The 16,708-nt window shown below is 40.9% G+C and overlaps 1 protein-coding gene across 2 annotated transcripts in view; it reads right to left on the reverse strand.

Annotated features, from left to right (window-relative positions):
• Positions 1 to 16,708, reverse strand: part of mthfd1l (methylenetetrahydrofolate dehydrogenase (NADP+ dependent) 1 like) — a 38,023-nt gene that overhangs the window by 7,152 nt on the left and 14,163 nt on the right. Inside the window, exons 18-25 of one of the 2 annotated variants that reach the window (XM_029425681.1) lie at positions 16,054 to 16,194; positions 15,183 to 15,251; positions 10,487 to 10,598; positions 5,559 to 5,567; positions 3,974 to 4,104; positions 3,449 to 3,490; positions 983 to 1,086; positions 52 to 229 (exon numbers count right to left, since the gene is read on the reverse strand). In XM_029425681.1, the coding sequence (XP_029281541.1) occupies positions 52 to 229; positions 983 to 1,086; positions 3,449 to 3,490; positions 3,974 to 4,104; positions 5,559 to 5,567; positions 10,487 to 10,598; positions 15,183 to 15,251; positions 16,054 to 16,194 (786 nt within the window). Of the gene's footprint in view, positions 1 to 51; positions 230 to 982; positions 1,087 to 3,448; positions 3,491 to 3,973; positions 4,115 to 5,558; positions 5,568 to 10,486; positions 10,599 to 15,182; positions 15,252 to 16,053; positions 16,195 to 16,708 lie in introns of those variants that run through there. The other variant, XM_029425680.1, reaches the window with a different exon arrangement.

Consider the following 16,708-nt stretch of genomic DNA (forward strand, 5'->3'; position numbering starts at 1 on the left):
ATCAATTAAGACATAACATGCAGATTTTCCATCTCAAGTATTTGCTCTCACCTCTATGTTGTACAGGAACTGGAAGTTGCTGGTTCTGCTAGCAGCCTCATTCACAGCTTGGGCCAGCTCTAAGGAACCTCGGCCTCCCTGCGCCCAGTGGTGACATGGCACGGCTTCAGATGCTCCACACTCTTTTGCTATCTGACACACAAGGTTAATCTCTGCCTGGGTGTCAGTCCTAAAAGATCACCAAGGGAAACATTGTTAGCGGTGCTTGTTGGCCATGGCAAATGAACTTAACAAAATGGTGCCATTGTGGGCGCAAGGAATGTGTGGACTATCCCATTACTACTCATTAGCAGTAATGGGTAGAGTAAACTAAAATGGTTTATAACTATATTGACTCAAGCAGAAGTAAAAATACAAGAAGAATATTTTCACTTAAGAGTAAAAAAATATCTACAAGAAAATCTAGTAAGTAACCTCATTTGATGCAGTTCATTACGTTCAAACAGTTCCTCACGTTGACAAAGTAGGCGGCACATAATATGACCGTTGTTCCTTGTAATTTGAAAGACAGGGGTCTTGATGCTGTGCCAGGGATGTGCATGTGCCTCATCTGAAGAAGACGTTTCATCTTCTGCCATGATCTTGAACTGTAGTCAAGTGAAGGTCGTGGGGGAGGTAGGGCTACACCTTTGTTCCATCTGTGCTACGATTGGCAAGTAGGCTATTTCCTCTCTCGCTGTCGGACAATCGCTGCTGTGCGTTCCAGTTCAGCTGAATCTAAAAAATATTTATAGCTAAATGTATCAAAAGTAGCGAGTTGCTTAGAAGTACATTAATTAAAAGAAATGTACTCAAGTACACGTAACTGAGTAAGTGTTACTACCCACCACTGCTCTTAAATCCATTAATTGACTGTATATTCAGGAAAATGACTCAAGTTAGGTTATGTTTTTGTGAATGTGTGTGTCTGCATGCATCTTACATGAAGACATTGAGCGCCACCACAACTGGTACCCCAAACAGGTGGGCTATTTCGATCTGCTTCCTGAGATTGCTGCGGCAACCGCCTGCAACTAGACTCAGATTCTAGAGGAGAAAGAGACAGAAGGAACAACGCAAAGGTCAGAAATGTATCATTGTAAATAAACTTTAACAGCTTGACTGCTCGCCGGCCGTTCACGGCATGGCTTGGAGCGACTGCCTATCCTGCTATGGATTAACCCTAATAGAATAAGACTGGTAGTGTCCTACTACTCATTTATCATTCTCACATTGTACACACAAGACTATGTGCAGAAGTCCAGTTACTCCAGGGCACATTAACAGAATGTTGTGTAGCCAGATACTCAAAGTTTGACTGCAGTAATCCAATCTTGCAGTGTGTGTGTGTGTGTGTGTGTAGCCCCCGGCTCAGCGCAGTAAGGCCACACAGGGCCAATAAATTAATTTCCATGGCTGTTTTCCCCAGTACTTCTGGTTCTTGTTAAAGGCTTCACAATTAACTTATACTGCTTCATTATTTACTCAGCTGAACCTGACCAGTGATTTTAGCCAGATATGAACATGCACACGTGCATGCACACGTGCATGCACACACACACACACACACACACACACACACACACACACACACACCGAAAGAATCCCACTTCCACTTGGCGAAGAACCACAAACCCGGAAACCACATGCAAAGGTTTTTATTTGGGCTGTTAATCAAATAAGAGCTCTTAACCATGTTAGCGGGGGAAGTATGTATGCATATAGGTGGGGACTTAATAAGAGAATACAACTTAGCGTACGTACAATCTGAAATTCCCTTTTATCACACAAATCCCTATAGATGTGTCAAATAATGGCTCAACTACCAAGCTTTTCCTGGCTAATGCTACATATACTTGGCAACACACCAAACATAAAGGATTTGATAAGTGATATGTAATATTGTGCCAACTGTGTTGCACCAATGTGTAGGTGTGCAGTAAGTCATCTCCATGAGTTATCCTGATCTTTCCTTCTTGCGAATGTTAGGGGCATGGCTGTTGTGACTCAGTGCGTACTGACAGAACCATCTTATGGGCAGCTGAAAGAAAATGGTTGAAATCAAAAACACCTTGACAACCTCCTTGCCTTTCAAACTCTTCTCTTTCTCTAGCAATTTATTTTAATCTAAAATTAAATCCTCCTTCTCCAACCCCCAAATAAATCTTCTCCATCTTCTCTATCCTCCTTGATCCCCCCAGTCCCCCACCTCCTTCCTCCCTTCTACCATGCCACTTTCTCACCTACTTGAGATGACATACGCTCTTCATTTTCCAATTTACCGACTTGTTCACCATCCACATCACTTCCCCTCCCACTCTAACTTCTTTCTCCCCTCTCTCTCCGAATGAAGTTCCAACCTTCGTTACCTCTGCCCTCTGGAACTTGTCCGCTCTCACCTTCTCCAGTCTATTACTCGTGACCTCCTTCCTTTTCTCACCCATCTCATCAACACTTCCTTAACAACTGGTTGCTTTCCAAACACTCTGAAAAGAGGCAAGAGCGAACCATCTCCTAAAGAAACCGCTCTCTCTCTGCTCAAATCCTACCTAAAGGACCGCACCAACAGGGTAACTTGGAGAGGGTCTGTCGGACCCTTGTCAACTCACCACTGGTGTTCCTCAGGGCTCCATCCTGGGTCCCCTCCTCTTTTCTCTGTACATCAATTCACTTGGCTCCGTCATTCACTCTCATGGCTTCACCTACCACAGCTATGCATATGACACTCAACTGATTCAGTCTTTTCCCATGTCTGAGGCACAAATCTCTTCTTGTCTGGCTGACGTCGCTCAGTGGTTGTCCGCAAACCACTTGAAACTCAACCTCGACAAGACCGAACTGCATTTCCTTCCGTGGAAGGGCTCTACCATTCAAGACCTTACCATCAACATTGGCACCTCGGTTGTTTCCCCGACTCAGACTGCAAGGAATCTAGAAGTGACACTGGATGACCAACTGCCCTTTAATGCCTTTAAGGCATCAGCTCCCTCCTGCAGATACACACTTTACAATACCTGGAGGATACGTCCCTTACTGACCCAGAAGGGGACACAGGTTCTAGTCCAGGCTCTTCTCATCTCACGCCTTGACTACTGCAACTCCTTCCTGGCTGGACTACCTACATGTGCCATGCGACCTCTACTGCAGCCCGACTGTCTTTAACCTTACCAAGTTCTCCCATACTAAGTCGCCTTGGACAAAAATGTAAAATTAAATGTAATGATTGGATGTTATTATTATTATTATTATTATTATTATTATTATTATTATTATTATTATATTATTATATTATTCTTATCCTAAATTTCCCTCGGGATGAATAAAGTATCCATCTATCACATCTCCCTTCTGCTTACTTTTTGTCACAGTGGCTATGCTTATAATGTTTTGTGTACTATATGGTTCATACCTCATCAATGTACTCTTTAGGAAGAGGTGCGCCAGCCGAAACCTGAAAACACAGTAAGACAACTAATAAGCACACACACACAAACTTCAGTATTATATCATATTCAGCCACATATTTTTTCTTTTCCAGCTCGTTTCGCTTTTTTGGGCACATTTATTTGACCACATGGAGGAGAATTTAGTCCATAAAAAGGGCACTGAAACTTTCATGCAACCTTATCATGTGTCTTACAATGTATACATGTGTTGTTTATATAGCGGATGGATATGCACAAAGATAACTTTCAGTGATTGTATAAACTGGTTAACTAATCAAATTTCATGACATGCTAGTTTAAGTTGTTAAAAACATATGCCAATAATTGTTTAATTATACAATATCAGAGAAAATGTGTGGGTGAAAGCAATGCTACAAGTCCACATTATGACATTCTAAGGCAACGTTATGGACAGGAAGAAAGACAGACGCAGATCCAATGCAATGCAAACACATCACAGTGTTGTCTGTTGTGTTTTGTTAACTTACATTTGGGCCACCGCCATGCATCTTTAAAGCTCGGACTGTTGCAACCAACACCACCGCATTTGGCCTCAGGCCTGAAGCCCGACATTTTATGTTGAAGAACTTCTCCATCCCGATGTCTGCTCCGAATCCAGCTTCATGTCACTGTGAGAAAACAGATTTCCATATTTTTTTTCTACAACAATAATCTATTGAGTGCATGTTAAGATTACAATACAATCATAATGTAAGTGGATAGTTTCAAAAAAAAAAAATAAATGTTCCATCCCCTTTACCCATCTTTTGTTTGTGCTCTTTAGGTAAAGACTTAATAATCCTCTGCACCATCCAACAAATGTAGAAGCAGCACTTGAAAGATAAATTAAAATAGGTAGTGGGGTTAATGGTGATAGCCGACATAGGCTGACCTAATCTTGAGCCGGTCACCCGTCTACATTCATCGCTTGTATCTTCTGTATAATGTTCAATATAATTTTGACAAAATTTGCTCTAGAACCAACTTTATATTCACATCTTTAAAGAATCACAGGAATAAGAAGTGAGTCTGACTGTTTTTATGTCTGAACAGCAACACTGTACTGAGTAATGGGATCACTGTTGGGGCTTTCAAAGACAGAGCGCCTCTGATATGGACGGCCCTACACACCGGCCTCTTGAACACGATCCAAACAAAGCAAATAGTCCACCTGGAACGATGGCCTTGTTAAGATAAGGTTTCCTGTTACTTATTGTGTGCATGTGTGTGGCACCATTGTAGTAAAACACTTACTGGTGGGCCTGAGCTAGAATCGTAGAGAAAGACTAAGATTGATTTCACGCCTTACGTATGGTAGTGAGGTTTTAACGACTTCTGGTGTATTTTCCCCATTTAGTGCAGCCTGGTGGAACACGCTCATTTGAACCCTGGAAGGGAAAACAATAACTGCACGTACACCACCAAAAAGATGGACCTCCAGATCTGCTTCTTAGTATACTCTGGTGGGGTCTGTTTGTAGTGAAAATGTAACATGACGCTGCCACGTGATGTCTAGACTAGTCCGTCTGTCCGTGTGACTATACGTTGGCAACTCACGGTACATCAGTGACAGCTGAACCCTTAATAGAACTGCAAACATTTCTTCAAGTGTGAGCTTTTTATTGAAATTAACTTTCTTTGATGAATATAACTCTTCAATTCGTGCCTCCCTTTGTGTGTGATAAGTGGGAGAGCAGTGAAAATGTTCTTTTTGAAAGGCTAAACGTTAACAAACATTAAAACATGTTGTGGTTTTTGGAAATAATAAACATCTATCTTTTTTCCAATACACACTTTTACTTTACAACGTTTTAGATTTTTGTTTTTTTTTTGATTGGATCAAGTCAGAAACAATCCTAACCACGGGAATCTAATTCTACAAATGGTATAATACTAATAATACTAATAATATTAGTGTAGTCTTGAATCTTATCTGGAATTTTGCAGGAATACCCGGTTAAACAAAATAAATATTAATAAAATAAGATAATCTTTGTGTGGGCAGCCTGTTTGTAGGACACAATTACCATCAGCTAACCCTCTTATCATTTAATTAAATAAAAGGATAACAACAAAATGTGACTAGGAGCATGTCAGGAAACAAATTTAATTCAAGTCTTTTACATGCATTTTTGTGTGTGCAAAGATTTATTTTACAGCAAATGATGCTTTATAGCAGGGGTCGGGAACCTTTTTGGCTGGGAGAGCCATAAAAGCCAAATATTTGTTTATGTATTTCCTTGAGAGCCATATATTTAATCAATTTGAACGCAACTTTATGCGTGCATTTTTTTAAGAATAACACGTCTCCGAGTACTAATAGCGGTATCAGCGTTGCATTGAACAGGTGCTCTTTTATTAAATAAACTAAACGCTTACGTTATTTATCTCATATTTCAGTGTTTACTGCACGGGTGTCAAACTCAAGGCAATTATGACCTATTTAACCTCTTATGTCTGTTGTTGTTTTTGTCCTGCATTTTAGCGCCTTGAGATTGCTTTTAGCTTTGAAAGGCTCTTTACAAATACAATTTATTATTATTATTATTATTATTATATCCGGCCTGCGAGAAAATATCATATGTCTGTCATACCTGGCCCGCCGGTTTTGGTAATTAAATCAATGCATGGCACAACCACGGGAAAAGACATTTGAGGAAGTATCTAAATGTGTGAATGAAATGAAAGTTTTTGGAAAGCAAAGGGAAACACACCACAGATCTCTGGGACGATGTGAGCTGGACTGCTTGTGCGACATAACGAAGCATCTCACTGTTAAACCTGCAGCTTCAGAGCTGTTTCGCGAAGGGCAGGGCTCCGCCCCCTACACACACACACACACACACACACACACACACACACACACACACGTGTGTAAGTGTGTGCGCTGTGCAGTCAGAGACAGAGCGGAGGAAAGGAGAGGGGAGAACTAAAAACAAATCCGCTGTTAAATGTTTTACTTTAAAATGACACCGTATAATTGTTTATTACGTGTTAATCATGTTAAAAAATGTCAGCTCAAAATTGTCTGCGAGCCATATCGCGTCATCAAAAGAGCCATAGGTTCCCGACCCCTGCTTTATAGAGTGGTTAAGCTGAATGATTAAGGGATTGATTTGTATCAATTACTTTAGGAGTACAAATATGTAATGTTACAGATTCTAGACGAAAAAACATCCATCGTTAGGTTTCAAGGAAACATTATACAGTACATATAAGGATTTCATTAAGAAAAGTCTAGTTCACTCTGGCGTGTGGCTGACACGTGATAAAGCACTCTGAGGCTTTAGTGCGTCTGCATGCTCTGTGTGGTTCTATGCATTACTAGTGAAAGTACGATTTCTTTCACCAAAGATGCATAGAGTGAAAAGACTGCAAGGACAAGGGGGGAGAGAAGAGAGGCAATGAGCTGAAGTAAATTTAGAGAGATGAGAAAATCAAAGAAAAGGCATAATTCCTCCTAAATACTACACACTTTAACAGTTTCTGGCAATATAAATGACAATGTTGACGCGAAGCAGAAACGGTGGTTTGGAGGGCCTTGGCTGCATCATCTCCATCTCAAAAAGTCTCTCCGAGTAAAGAGCAACAAATAAAGTCTAAAAAAGGGATGAGCCCAAGAATGTAACTACACTTTATTTGGCCACAAATTGGTTGCTGACTGAGCGCATTGTTTCTCGTTAGCACCACTTGGAATACTGAACCAGACAATGAACATCGCATTCTTAGGTTCATGATTTGTGGATATTTCAGTAAATTGTGTGATCTCCCACAAACTGAGGACAGGAGTACTCATACCACACACGCACAACGATGAACAGCAGAGAACAATCTGAGGGAAAAGAATGAAAACAAAGACTGCAAGTATATAACGACGGCAACTACGACGAAGCCTTCCACTACGACTTTACACCAAGCAGGAGATTGACCCCAGAGGATGTCATGAGGAAACATTTGCTTCCTGTTCTGTGGGACAGCCTTGAGCCGGCCAGAGAGCAAGAGGGGAAGAAGAGGTCGATGTTGTGAGGGAAGAGTAAGCTGGATGGTGTTACCACAGTCAAAACATTGGTATCAGCACACATGCCAATAAAAACACTCGCAGAAAATGCTGCAAAGTAGACTAGATCAACACGACCATCTACTTCCTGTTAGAGTTTTCCAGTTGCATTTAGGTAGACAACAAATGATGATTATTTATCATTGAATAATCTGTTATATTTATATATTTATAATATTAGAAAAAGTTTCTGTAATTTTTTTTACTTTGGCCTTTACCGGTGAGTAATCCGTTTACAAATGTGAAGTTTATTAATTATCTCTCGACAAACTCGTCTATTAAATAATACGTACTATGTAAGGACTGTATTTACCATACATTAATACACTTGTTTGCATATTAAATGCCAATTCTGATTTACTAACCAGAAATCTAGGATGAAGAATTTCAAAGGCAACTTGACAAAATGATATAAAACTACCAAATGAATTAGAGTAAATATATCTTGTAAGCTTAAGACACGTTAAAGCAGGAAACTGTATAAGTATTGAGATGTTTTTTAAAAAGTAGTCTCTAAAAGGGTGTAGAGCTTGAAATGCTTTACATGCTGAACATATCATCATCATTTCTCAGTGGCCACTAAAGCTCATATGATTTGTTGCTTTAGTTTAGGGAGGCTGTGCGGTGTGGGAAATCTTACAGTAAGTCAGTATCAGGGGGTTATCTGCGTTCAATACTCCAGACTGTTAATGATACAGGAATCCCTCACATCTGGCTTGTGGAATGTATCCCCCAGAAAAGCCTCTAATAGCAGCAGTTCTCCATTTTATATCCAGATTCCAAAGTGACTTGAAAAACCCACAATAATACAGAGCACGATAAAGCACGGCCAAGAGTATGTTCATACACACCCTCACAACCCTCACTGAGTTCAGAGAGAGTTTATTTACTTCCTTTGCCACATGAGAGGAGCTTGTGGAGACTATTTAACTGAACTGTATATTACTCACTGTGGTGTGCTTACATCAGTGTCAAAGACAGAAAGAATAACTCTAGTTTACTGCAGTCAGTTAATGTTAAATGTTCTTAGTTTGGGCCATTATCTTTTCATAGTCCTATCCATTCCTACACTAACATTGTGTGGAGAGGATTTTTTTTCCTTTATCCGTTTTGCAGATTTATTCATTTCAGAAACATTTGTGATTTGTGATATTGGGCTATATAATTTGAATTGATTTGACATGTTTGGTTTTAAACCCGTGTCTGCTGATTTAGGGGCGCTTGGGTGCAGCTGAAACAAGTAAACCCAATATTGACATATTATGACCTTGGAAAGTTGATATTGTATTTTTGTTGCTTATTTACACATCCAACAGACAAGGAGCAACATTAGTATTTATTTGGAGTTATGTTTCTGGCCTTGTAGAATATGCAAGTCAAATGTTCTTGTCTGGTCTCCACCAACTCCTGCTGTGTTCACCAGAACTTTGTCCGTCTGTCGGTTGGTGCCGAGCCGGTAGCGTACGGTTATCTTTTAGAGCTTTTTAGCTGAAAACAGCAGCCTGCTGTGTCATATACAAGGTTGATCAGACCGGTGAGAGTGATCCAAAACAAATTAACTGCAGAGTTGTGTGATAATTCTCTGTGTGTAATGTGAAGGGGGTCACTCATAGTAACAAACCCAGTCATTTGATCCGTTGTTAATATTGCTTTCCGTCTCACCTCCAAATAAAGTGGTTTAGATAATCCCGTCAGACTTTGTTGGGATGTAATCATGTTTCAAGATCTTAGCAATTACTTTGGTGTACAACGTTGTTCTCCTAACCAATGAAAACAATGGTCAATACTAAAAAAATAAGACCCAAGCTGTAAATTCAAGTTGGAGGATAATTCCAGTTTATAACCTCCAACTTGATCATAACACTAGATCAAAGAGCTGATTTGCCATTCCAGACTGTATATGCAGAAATATTCATTTTCTTAACTTCGCTGTTGAGTTATTATTCTTTTCAGTGGTGCAAGTTAAAAGAAGGGGGGTACATGCATCCCAGCTGCAGAGGGAGGAAAAGGAGGGAGGTCGAGTTCCTGGCATACCTGAGAGTCAGGTAACAAACACACAGACAGGGAAGGGACGGATTGAGACGGACAGATGGAAAACGAGTGGGGTGGAGGGGTGGAGGTATAAAACGCATACAAGCCTCCCTGCTTCTCTGCTCCAGTGTTGTGAAATCCAACTCTCTGCTCACGTTGCCTACACATTTTCCCATCCCACAGATGACGGCTTGTGTAAATGTTGTGTATGCCCAGTGAGTCACCCTTTTCCTTTTACAAGTTATTGCTCCGACACAGAAAACCTGTCTCACATACATAGAAATATAAGCCTTGATGTGCTTTGCATGTCCATCAAATTCACTTGACAAACTCAACAACACACACACACACACACACACACACACACGTACGTACATTCCAAACATTTTTCGGCAGCCAAAGTAAATGAGGACGGAAAGCGAGCAGCAGGATAGATAGACAGATAAAAATGGAAATATTCAAGTATGCTTTAACGTTGAAGGGATTAGTGTGGTTTACTCTAAAGCATTCCAGGGGCTCTTAAGATTATTAAATCAGCTTCCTTCCTTTCTCCTGTGTTTTTTTTTAGCAATCTCTCCGACTGTTTCCTAGAAAGTTACGCAGCGGCAAGACACCGGAGTAGCACACCCAGTCAGCCAAAGGCAGTTAAAGCGGAGCCAGATCCAGAACTAAGGTGAATGTAGGGTTGTAACAGCAGGGGAGCAAGCTGAAGTTTATGGCTGGAGTAAATTGTAAATGATAGTTTAAGCTGCTGTGCTAAGGAAGCTTAGGCCTTAAAATCCTCCGACATCTGGGGCTTCTTGACTCTACAGTTAACGTCTTGTTGTCCGTCATCCCCAAAGGTTTTGTGGTTGTGCATCTCCTCAAGCATGTGTCTGTGTCTGATCTGTATGCGTGAACTGTGTGCTCTTACCCACAAAGCCGTCCCGGCCAACCAACTTCAAAGCCAGCTTGTCAGCCAGCACCGAGGAGTTGCCATGGGCGATGTTGGCAAAGGGCCCAGCATGGACAAACACTGGAGTACCCTGCAACAATTAGAGGGGCACACAAACACGCAGGAGGAGTTGAGAAAACAGTGTGACCCACAGCAACTCACCCGACAAAGTTTAAATAAGGACTTACCTGTTTTTTCATGCTAAATTCAACATCTTTCAGAAACATGAATAAATATTTGGATGTGTGGATGCACTTTGGCTGGCACTATGTTTGTCTAAACAGTCGGCACAAGTTAAGAGGTGCTCGACTGGCATGGCAGCCTGACTGTGGGCCAGGCTTCCTTCCCTTGCTGATTTTAGGATTACTACCTAAAGACTGGACACACACAAACTAAAAGGGCACTTGAAGTTTAAGTTACTGCACACACAGATTGATTTGCTAAAATTGCTACTTATGGCATTTTCTTCTCAACTAGGATGAAACTCTGCTACTGCTGGCTAAAACTCACAGCTGCTGTTAGCTTACAGGCAGCAGAACTATCCCGAAACTTTTACGGGCAACAGCTCTGCAACTGTCATTCAAAGATATTGCTGTGTGCACCCAGCTTAGACAAAGCAAGGCATCAAAGAACACGGTTGCAGAGGAAAGGTCTACTGCACACTATCACTTTAAAAAGGGAAATTACTTAGAAAACTGGTCAAGAAGAAAACTGGGAAAAGCCAACTGACCTATTGTTACACTGCATGTGAATTCCTTGAGAGGGAGGAAAAAGGAAGGATGAGAAGGACTTGCATGATTTTCTAAGCTTTTGTTTGCATACCTCTCCCTCTGCCTGCATAAACAGCCTCCCATTGGAGGAGTAAATCAGCCGTTTAACAAGGAACTAACAACCGCCTTCTATTTGTCTATGTAAAGTAGTAGTAGTACAGAAAAATGCAGATAAGAGGAAAAAGAGAAAATAGGAACAATATAAAGACAAAACATTTTTTTAGTACCTCTACCCATTCAATAACATATTCCTTTTTTTTTTTATTCAAATGGAAAGTCAACACACGTCATACATTACGTGGATTTCCATGTGCGTTTGCAACTCCTGAACTTTAACTGGACCCAGTTCACACTTTCCATGTCCGTACATGAAGGAAGAGATTCAGGCAATAAACAAGCCACAACGATGAAAGTGGAAAGAAAATGAAAAGCCAAATGTATCACCTCTTTAACTGATGGACAAGAGGATTAGAAAGACTAGGGAAATGAACAAAAACCGGAAGATAGAGATCATGTCACAGTTTCCTCTTCTTGTACTGTCCACTAAACCAGCTGCAGACCAGTGCTACACCAATAAAATGTTCCCAGGCTAGATTTCAGACAGCACAATGATTCAAACCTGAGAGGACACATGTCTGACTGTCTGTTTTACTATAGGCTTCTGCTTCTCCCCAGGAAAGATGCATGCAGTCGGTGGAACGCCACGTAGACAGGATGTTAGAAAAATGCAGATAATGACTGAGGTCGACTTAATAGACACATACGCTTTAAAAAAACGGTTTTCCTCTTGTGCTGTATCTCCTCCAAAACCCATCTGAAACAACACAGAGATGTATGCTCCAACACTCACACTAGCTTCCATATGCCAACTCTATTCTCATGTGTGCATCTGTATTCAACACAAACAATCACAAGGGAAGAGGGCACAAAAGGGCACAGGCGGTCAAGCTGGATGGAAAATTCTCACGGAGCTCCGAGGCCCGGTCAATCCCAATACCAGTTCCTGGACCAGAATCACAGGAAACCCACACAGGAAACGGTTTCACACAACAGGACCGCAATGCTTCCTCCAAAAAAACAGAAAGTAACCAAATCTCTGCTGCATGCAACACTCCACCCACTCTACACCCAGTCTGTGTTCATTCCCCCCACCCAGTAGACCTGTACCCAAGCTTTCTGTTAAAAACTAACAAAGAACAAGCCCTACAACAAAAACACAAAGCCATTAGCAGAAGCATGACTGCTAACATTGTTAACTTTAATTACTTAAATCAAAAACACACTACTCCGATTGTTAAGAAAACCTTTGGTCCACAGCCGGGTCTCCTCTCACTCTAGTTTAAAAATCATGTGTGAGAGCATCAACATCAAAGATAAAGTGGACATCTTTGTCTGCATGTGCAGACTCTAACACACTGTCCAGACACCAGAATGATCAGATAAGTCATGAAGCATTACAGTTAAAAGTAATAGTCTAATAGTAATAGTAATAGTATTTTGATGGTCCCGTTAGGTGCTGAGAATGTAAAATGTTATAAAGATTAGGTTTAAAAATACAGCATATATTGACATTTGAGAAGCAAGAAACAGGAGTTTTTGCTTAACCCTTGTATCGTGTTCGGGTCTGTGGGACCCGTTTTAATTCTTTATCAAAAGAAAAACGATACGATTCATTCATTTTCTGTGTAGAACATATATCAGAACACATTTTCAATGACCACTCACTGTACTCGAGCCACAGGACCAGCAAAAACGAGTAGCACTTTAATTCATAAAGGTGACCGTATAACCATATATGCTGTTTATATCGCTTGTAATTGGGATGAAGTAAATATTTATCGAGTATTTTAACATAAAATTGTTTGAATGTGTTGAATTAAAAACCCAAAAAATGCAGCGGGTCCACCAGACCCACGAACATTGGCAGAATAACAAAAATATGAACCACACAAGGGTTAAAAATAACAAAATAGTTGCTAATTCATCTCATCATAAAAGACAATGTAACATGAGCTTTCATGAACTATACTCCTGTATACAGCTGGATACATGACCAGTCACCTAAACAAGTAATAATGTTTCATTTTCAAATTGTTGCTTATGATGGCTGATGATTATTAAGTCAAACTATTGAATTGAAAGTGTAACTTCCCCCCCAAGGTCGGAGCCGAACTCCACTCGCTGCATAACTTTGAAAAATGCTAGAAAGTGGGCAAGGTGCCGAGGAGGAGCGGCAGGCGTGGATGTGAGGCAGGAACTGCTCAGTCACATTCCCTGGGTGTTAACATTAAAAAATATATATACATTTCATGCCATAGATAAGTCCCAACCAGTGATTTAAACAGTGAATGACGTGTTGAGCCATTTTCAACCCATCAAATGCAGATTAAAGGCCCTGTCACACATATCCGTATGACAGAAACGTATGGCGGCGCATACGAAATATCGGCAATAGGTTGATATAAATTAAGGGTAAGTTGTGATCGTTTGAAGGACGCAGACGACACGCCGAACACGCCAGACATACACAGTTCCGTATGACAGAAACATGCCGGCGTATATGAAAATTAGCTCAAAATTTGTCAGAGTCCAAATACGTCCAACTTTTCCACAGCGGTGTTGTAGCTGACGTATACATAACGAATACATAACTAATTATTATACGCATGTCAAACATTGATAGCGTATCACTTACTGGAAAAGTGCCATCTGGTTCACGTCATGCTGATGCTGGAGAACGGCTAACATGCTGAACGCTAGCTGTACTGTAGAAACACGTTTAATAAGTTACTCCGTCGTCTGGCATCATCTTAACATAGGGTAGGAATAGGTTATCCACTCGTTATCAATACATTGGCTGTAGGGTTCACCGTCAGTCGTTTGATACATTCTGTATAAGTAAGTGATGCTCTATCAATAGGTTAGACATGCGTATCTGTATATGTTCACTTTTCTGATCCGATGAAAAGTTGGACGTATTTGGACTCTGACAAGTTTTCATATACGCCAGCACACGTTTCTGCCACACGGATATGTGTGACGGGCATTTAGAAATAATAAAGGAATGTCAATTATTACACCAACATCGGTGTTTCATCACAGTGCAGTCATACAATTTAGTTTGCAGATCAAAAGACATGTTTTAGTGTGCAGTACCTGTTTAATCATCTTAAAATAATATCTTTTCTATCACTCACATATTTTAAGCCCATTGAGACCATGAGCACATTAACTATGAATGTTAATGGGCCAGTCTTCTATAAACTTGGTGCTTCTTTCAAGTGGGGCTTTATGCTTTACCAGAGAGGCCAAAGATCAATTCTAGATGTCAGGTTTGTTATCGGTTCATTAAATCCTTTAAACCTCCAAACTCCACTCTTCTCCATTTCTCCATCCATCACCTCAAGGGTTGAGTTTTTTCCTTTAGCACTCTTAGGGTCACTGATGGTATTTATACACGTGTGTGTGTGTGTGTGTGTGCGTGTGTGTGCATTAGTGAACATGTAAGAATTGTTTATGCGTCTGTGTGATCACATGTCCAGTCATCAACATTAATGTCTCAAAAGCTAAATGAAAGCCAGATGTTGAGAGAGGCATGCGTTATCGTACAGATCATCAAATTAAGGACAATATGAATCTGGATGGGATAATCTCTGAGAGCTCCGCCTGTCCTCTACACACTGCTAAACTGCTATTAAGATGAAGCGCCACAGTAGTCAATCCATCATCCTTTCTTTAAAGCTCTCAGTGCAGCTCTCTCCATTTCTTTTCTCAGCAGAGGTAGAGGTAGGTCTACTGCAGACGTCCCTGTGGACTGCCAACCTATTTATTCTACAACATATTCACCAGAAGACGCTCAGTTGAGCAATAATGACTATTTAAGTGGGGTTATGAGCGTGCCTCACCTCGAGGGTCTGCATCAACGTGGGCTTGATGGCATCTTTCATTAACACGGCTAGTGCTCCGCTCACACCCTGTCAGGAGGAAGAACGATATGAGGGAGGGGGTTGGAAACAAGAACAAGTTATAATAATTGAACCTCACTAATATAAACAATTGAAATGTATGTAAAGAACGGTAAATGGTTAGGATGATAAATGACACTACAGTCCATTTGTCTATGTCTATGTGCTTTGCGCCCCAAAAATTGCCTTGTCAGCACTTTCAGCACACACCCATTTATTATACAATTAATCATATTCCCCCCGGGGCTGGCTCTGGGGTGTGGTGATGTTTTTGCATCCAGTCTAATTAGAAAGACTAATGTAACTTTATAGGGCATCCTCCTCTACAGCTCTGAAACAACACAGTCTTGGGGAAACCAGAACCAGCTGACCACACAGATGGATCCGGTAAGAGGTGTGAAAACTCTGCTTAACATCTTAAATCGTAGGTTACACCTAGATTAGACGTGTTGTTTTGAGGAGGGGAGGTGGTACGTTAGTGAGTCTGGCACAAGTGGGAATTTCTAACCTGCAAGTTTGACAGAAAATTATGACGATGATGAATTATGTTTCACTCGTTTTATACACCCAAAAACACCCACAACGGCCACCCGCCACCCGCCATAGGTTTCCTGACCAAATGTGTAGGATACACCTAACAATCACACTTCTTTCTTCTGAGAAAGTCTCTTCATTTATCTGAAGTAAGAAGGAGGAAACTGAAGCCGACTCGAAACATTTGAGATGTCGTGATGAAAAGCCAACTGTGAGATTGTCAGGTTTAAAATCCCCCACACTCTCTGAATGACAACAACACCACAGTAACACACACCAGGTCCTCTGCGGTGACAGGCCGTCCAGAGCGGCTGGTCCCCACCACCATGCGCGCTAGTCTGTTTTTCATGTCCTCCAGGCCGTCTGCCAGAGCCAGGATGGCCATGATCTCACTGGCCACTGCAATGTCGAACCCAGTCTGAAGAGTGGGAGAAAAGAAAATGATCGTAAACCAAGGGCAACAAATTAAAGTACGTGTTCAGTGACCTGCGGAAAACTCAGATGCATTTACCAATCGTGAAATAGACAAGCAGAAATACTGTAGCTCATGGGTGTTATTGTGTAAAATCATGTGAAAGCAATGTGTTTACACTTTCACACCAAAATAAATTTGACTTTATCTTAAGGGGGGGGGGGGGGGCTGCTTAATAAAGTATAATAGTTTTGAAAGTGTCTCATCACTGACTACCTCTCAAGATCACAGTGCTGTAGCAATCACACTGCAGGAAGAAAGAAAACTGGAAACTTTCCGGCTGGCAGTCAAGAGATTATCTAGACAGCACCAGCTTCATCACATGGGCAAGAGAACACAAGTTATATGATCATGACCTAGTTTTGAGTGATGAATTTGGAAAAATAAATTACTTTTAACATGTATATTAGTCATGTTACTATTTTTTTTTACCCGCCTTTCAGTATTGATTAATGTCAAA

This window comes from Cottoperca gobio, chromosome 24 (genome assembly GCF_900634415.1).
Source record: "Cottoperca gobio chromosome 24, fCotGob3.1, whole genome shotgun sequence".
Taxonomy (NCBI): domain Eukaryota; kingdom Metazoa; phylum Chordata; class Actinopteri; order Perciformes; family Bovichtidae; genus Cottoperca; species Cottoperca gobio.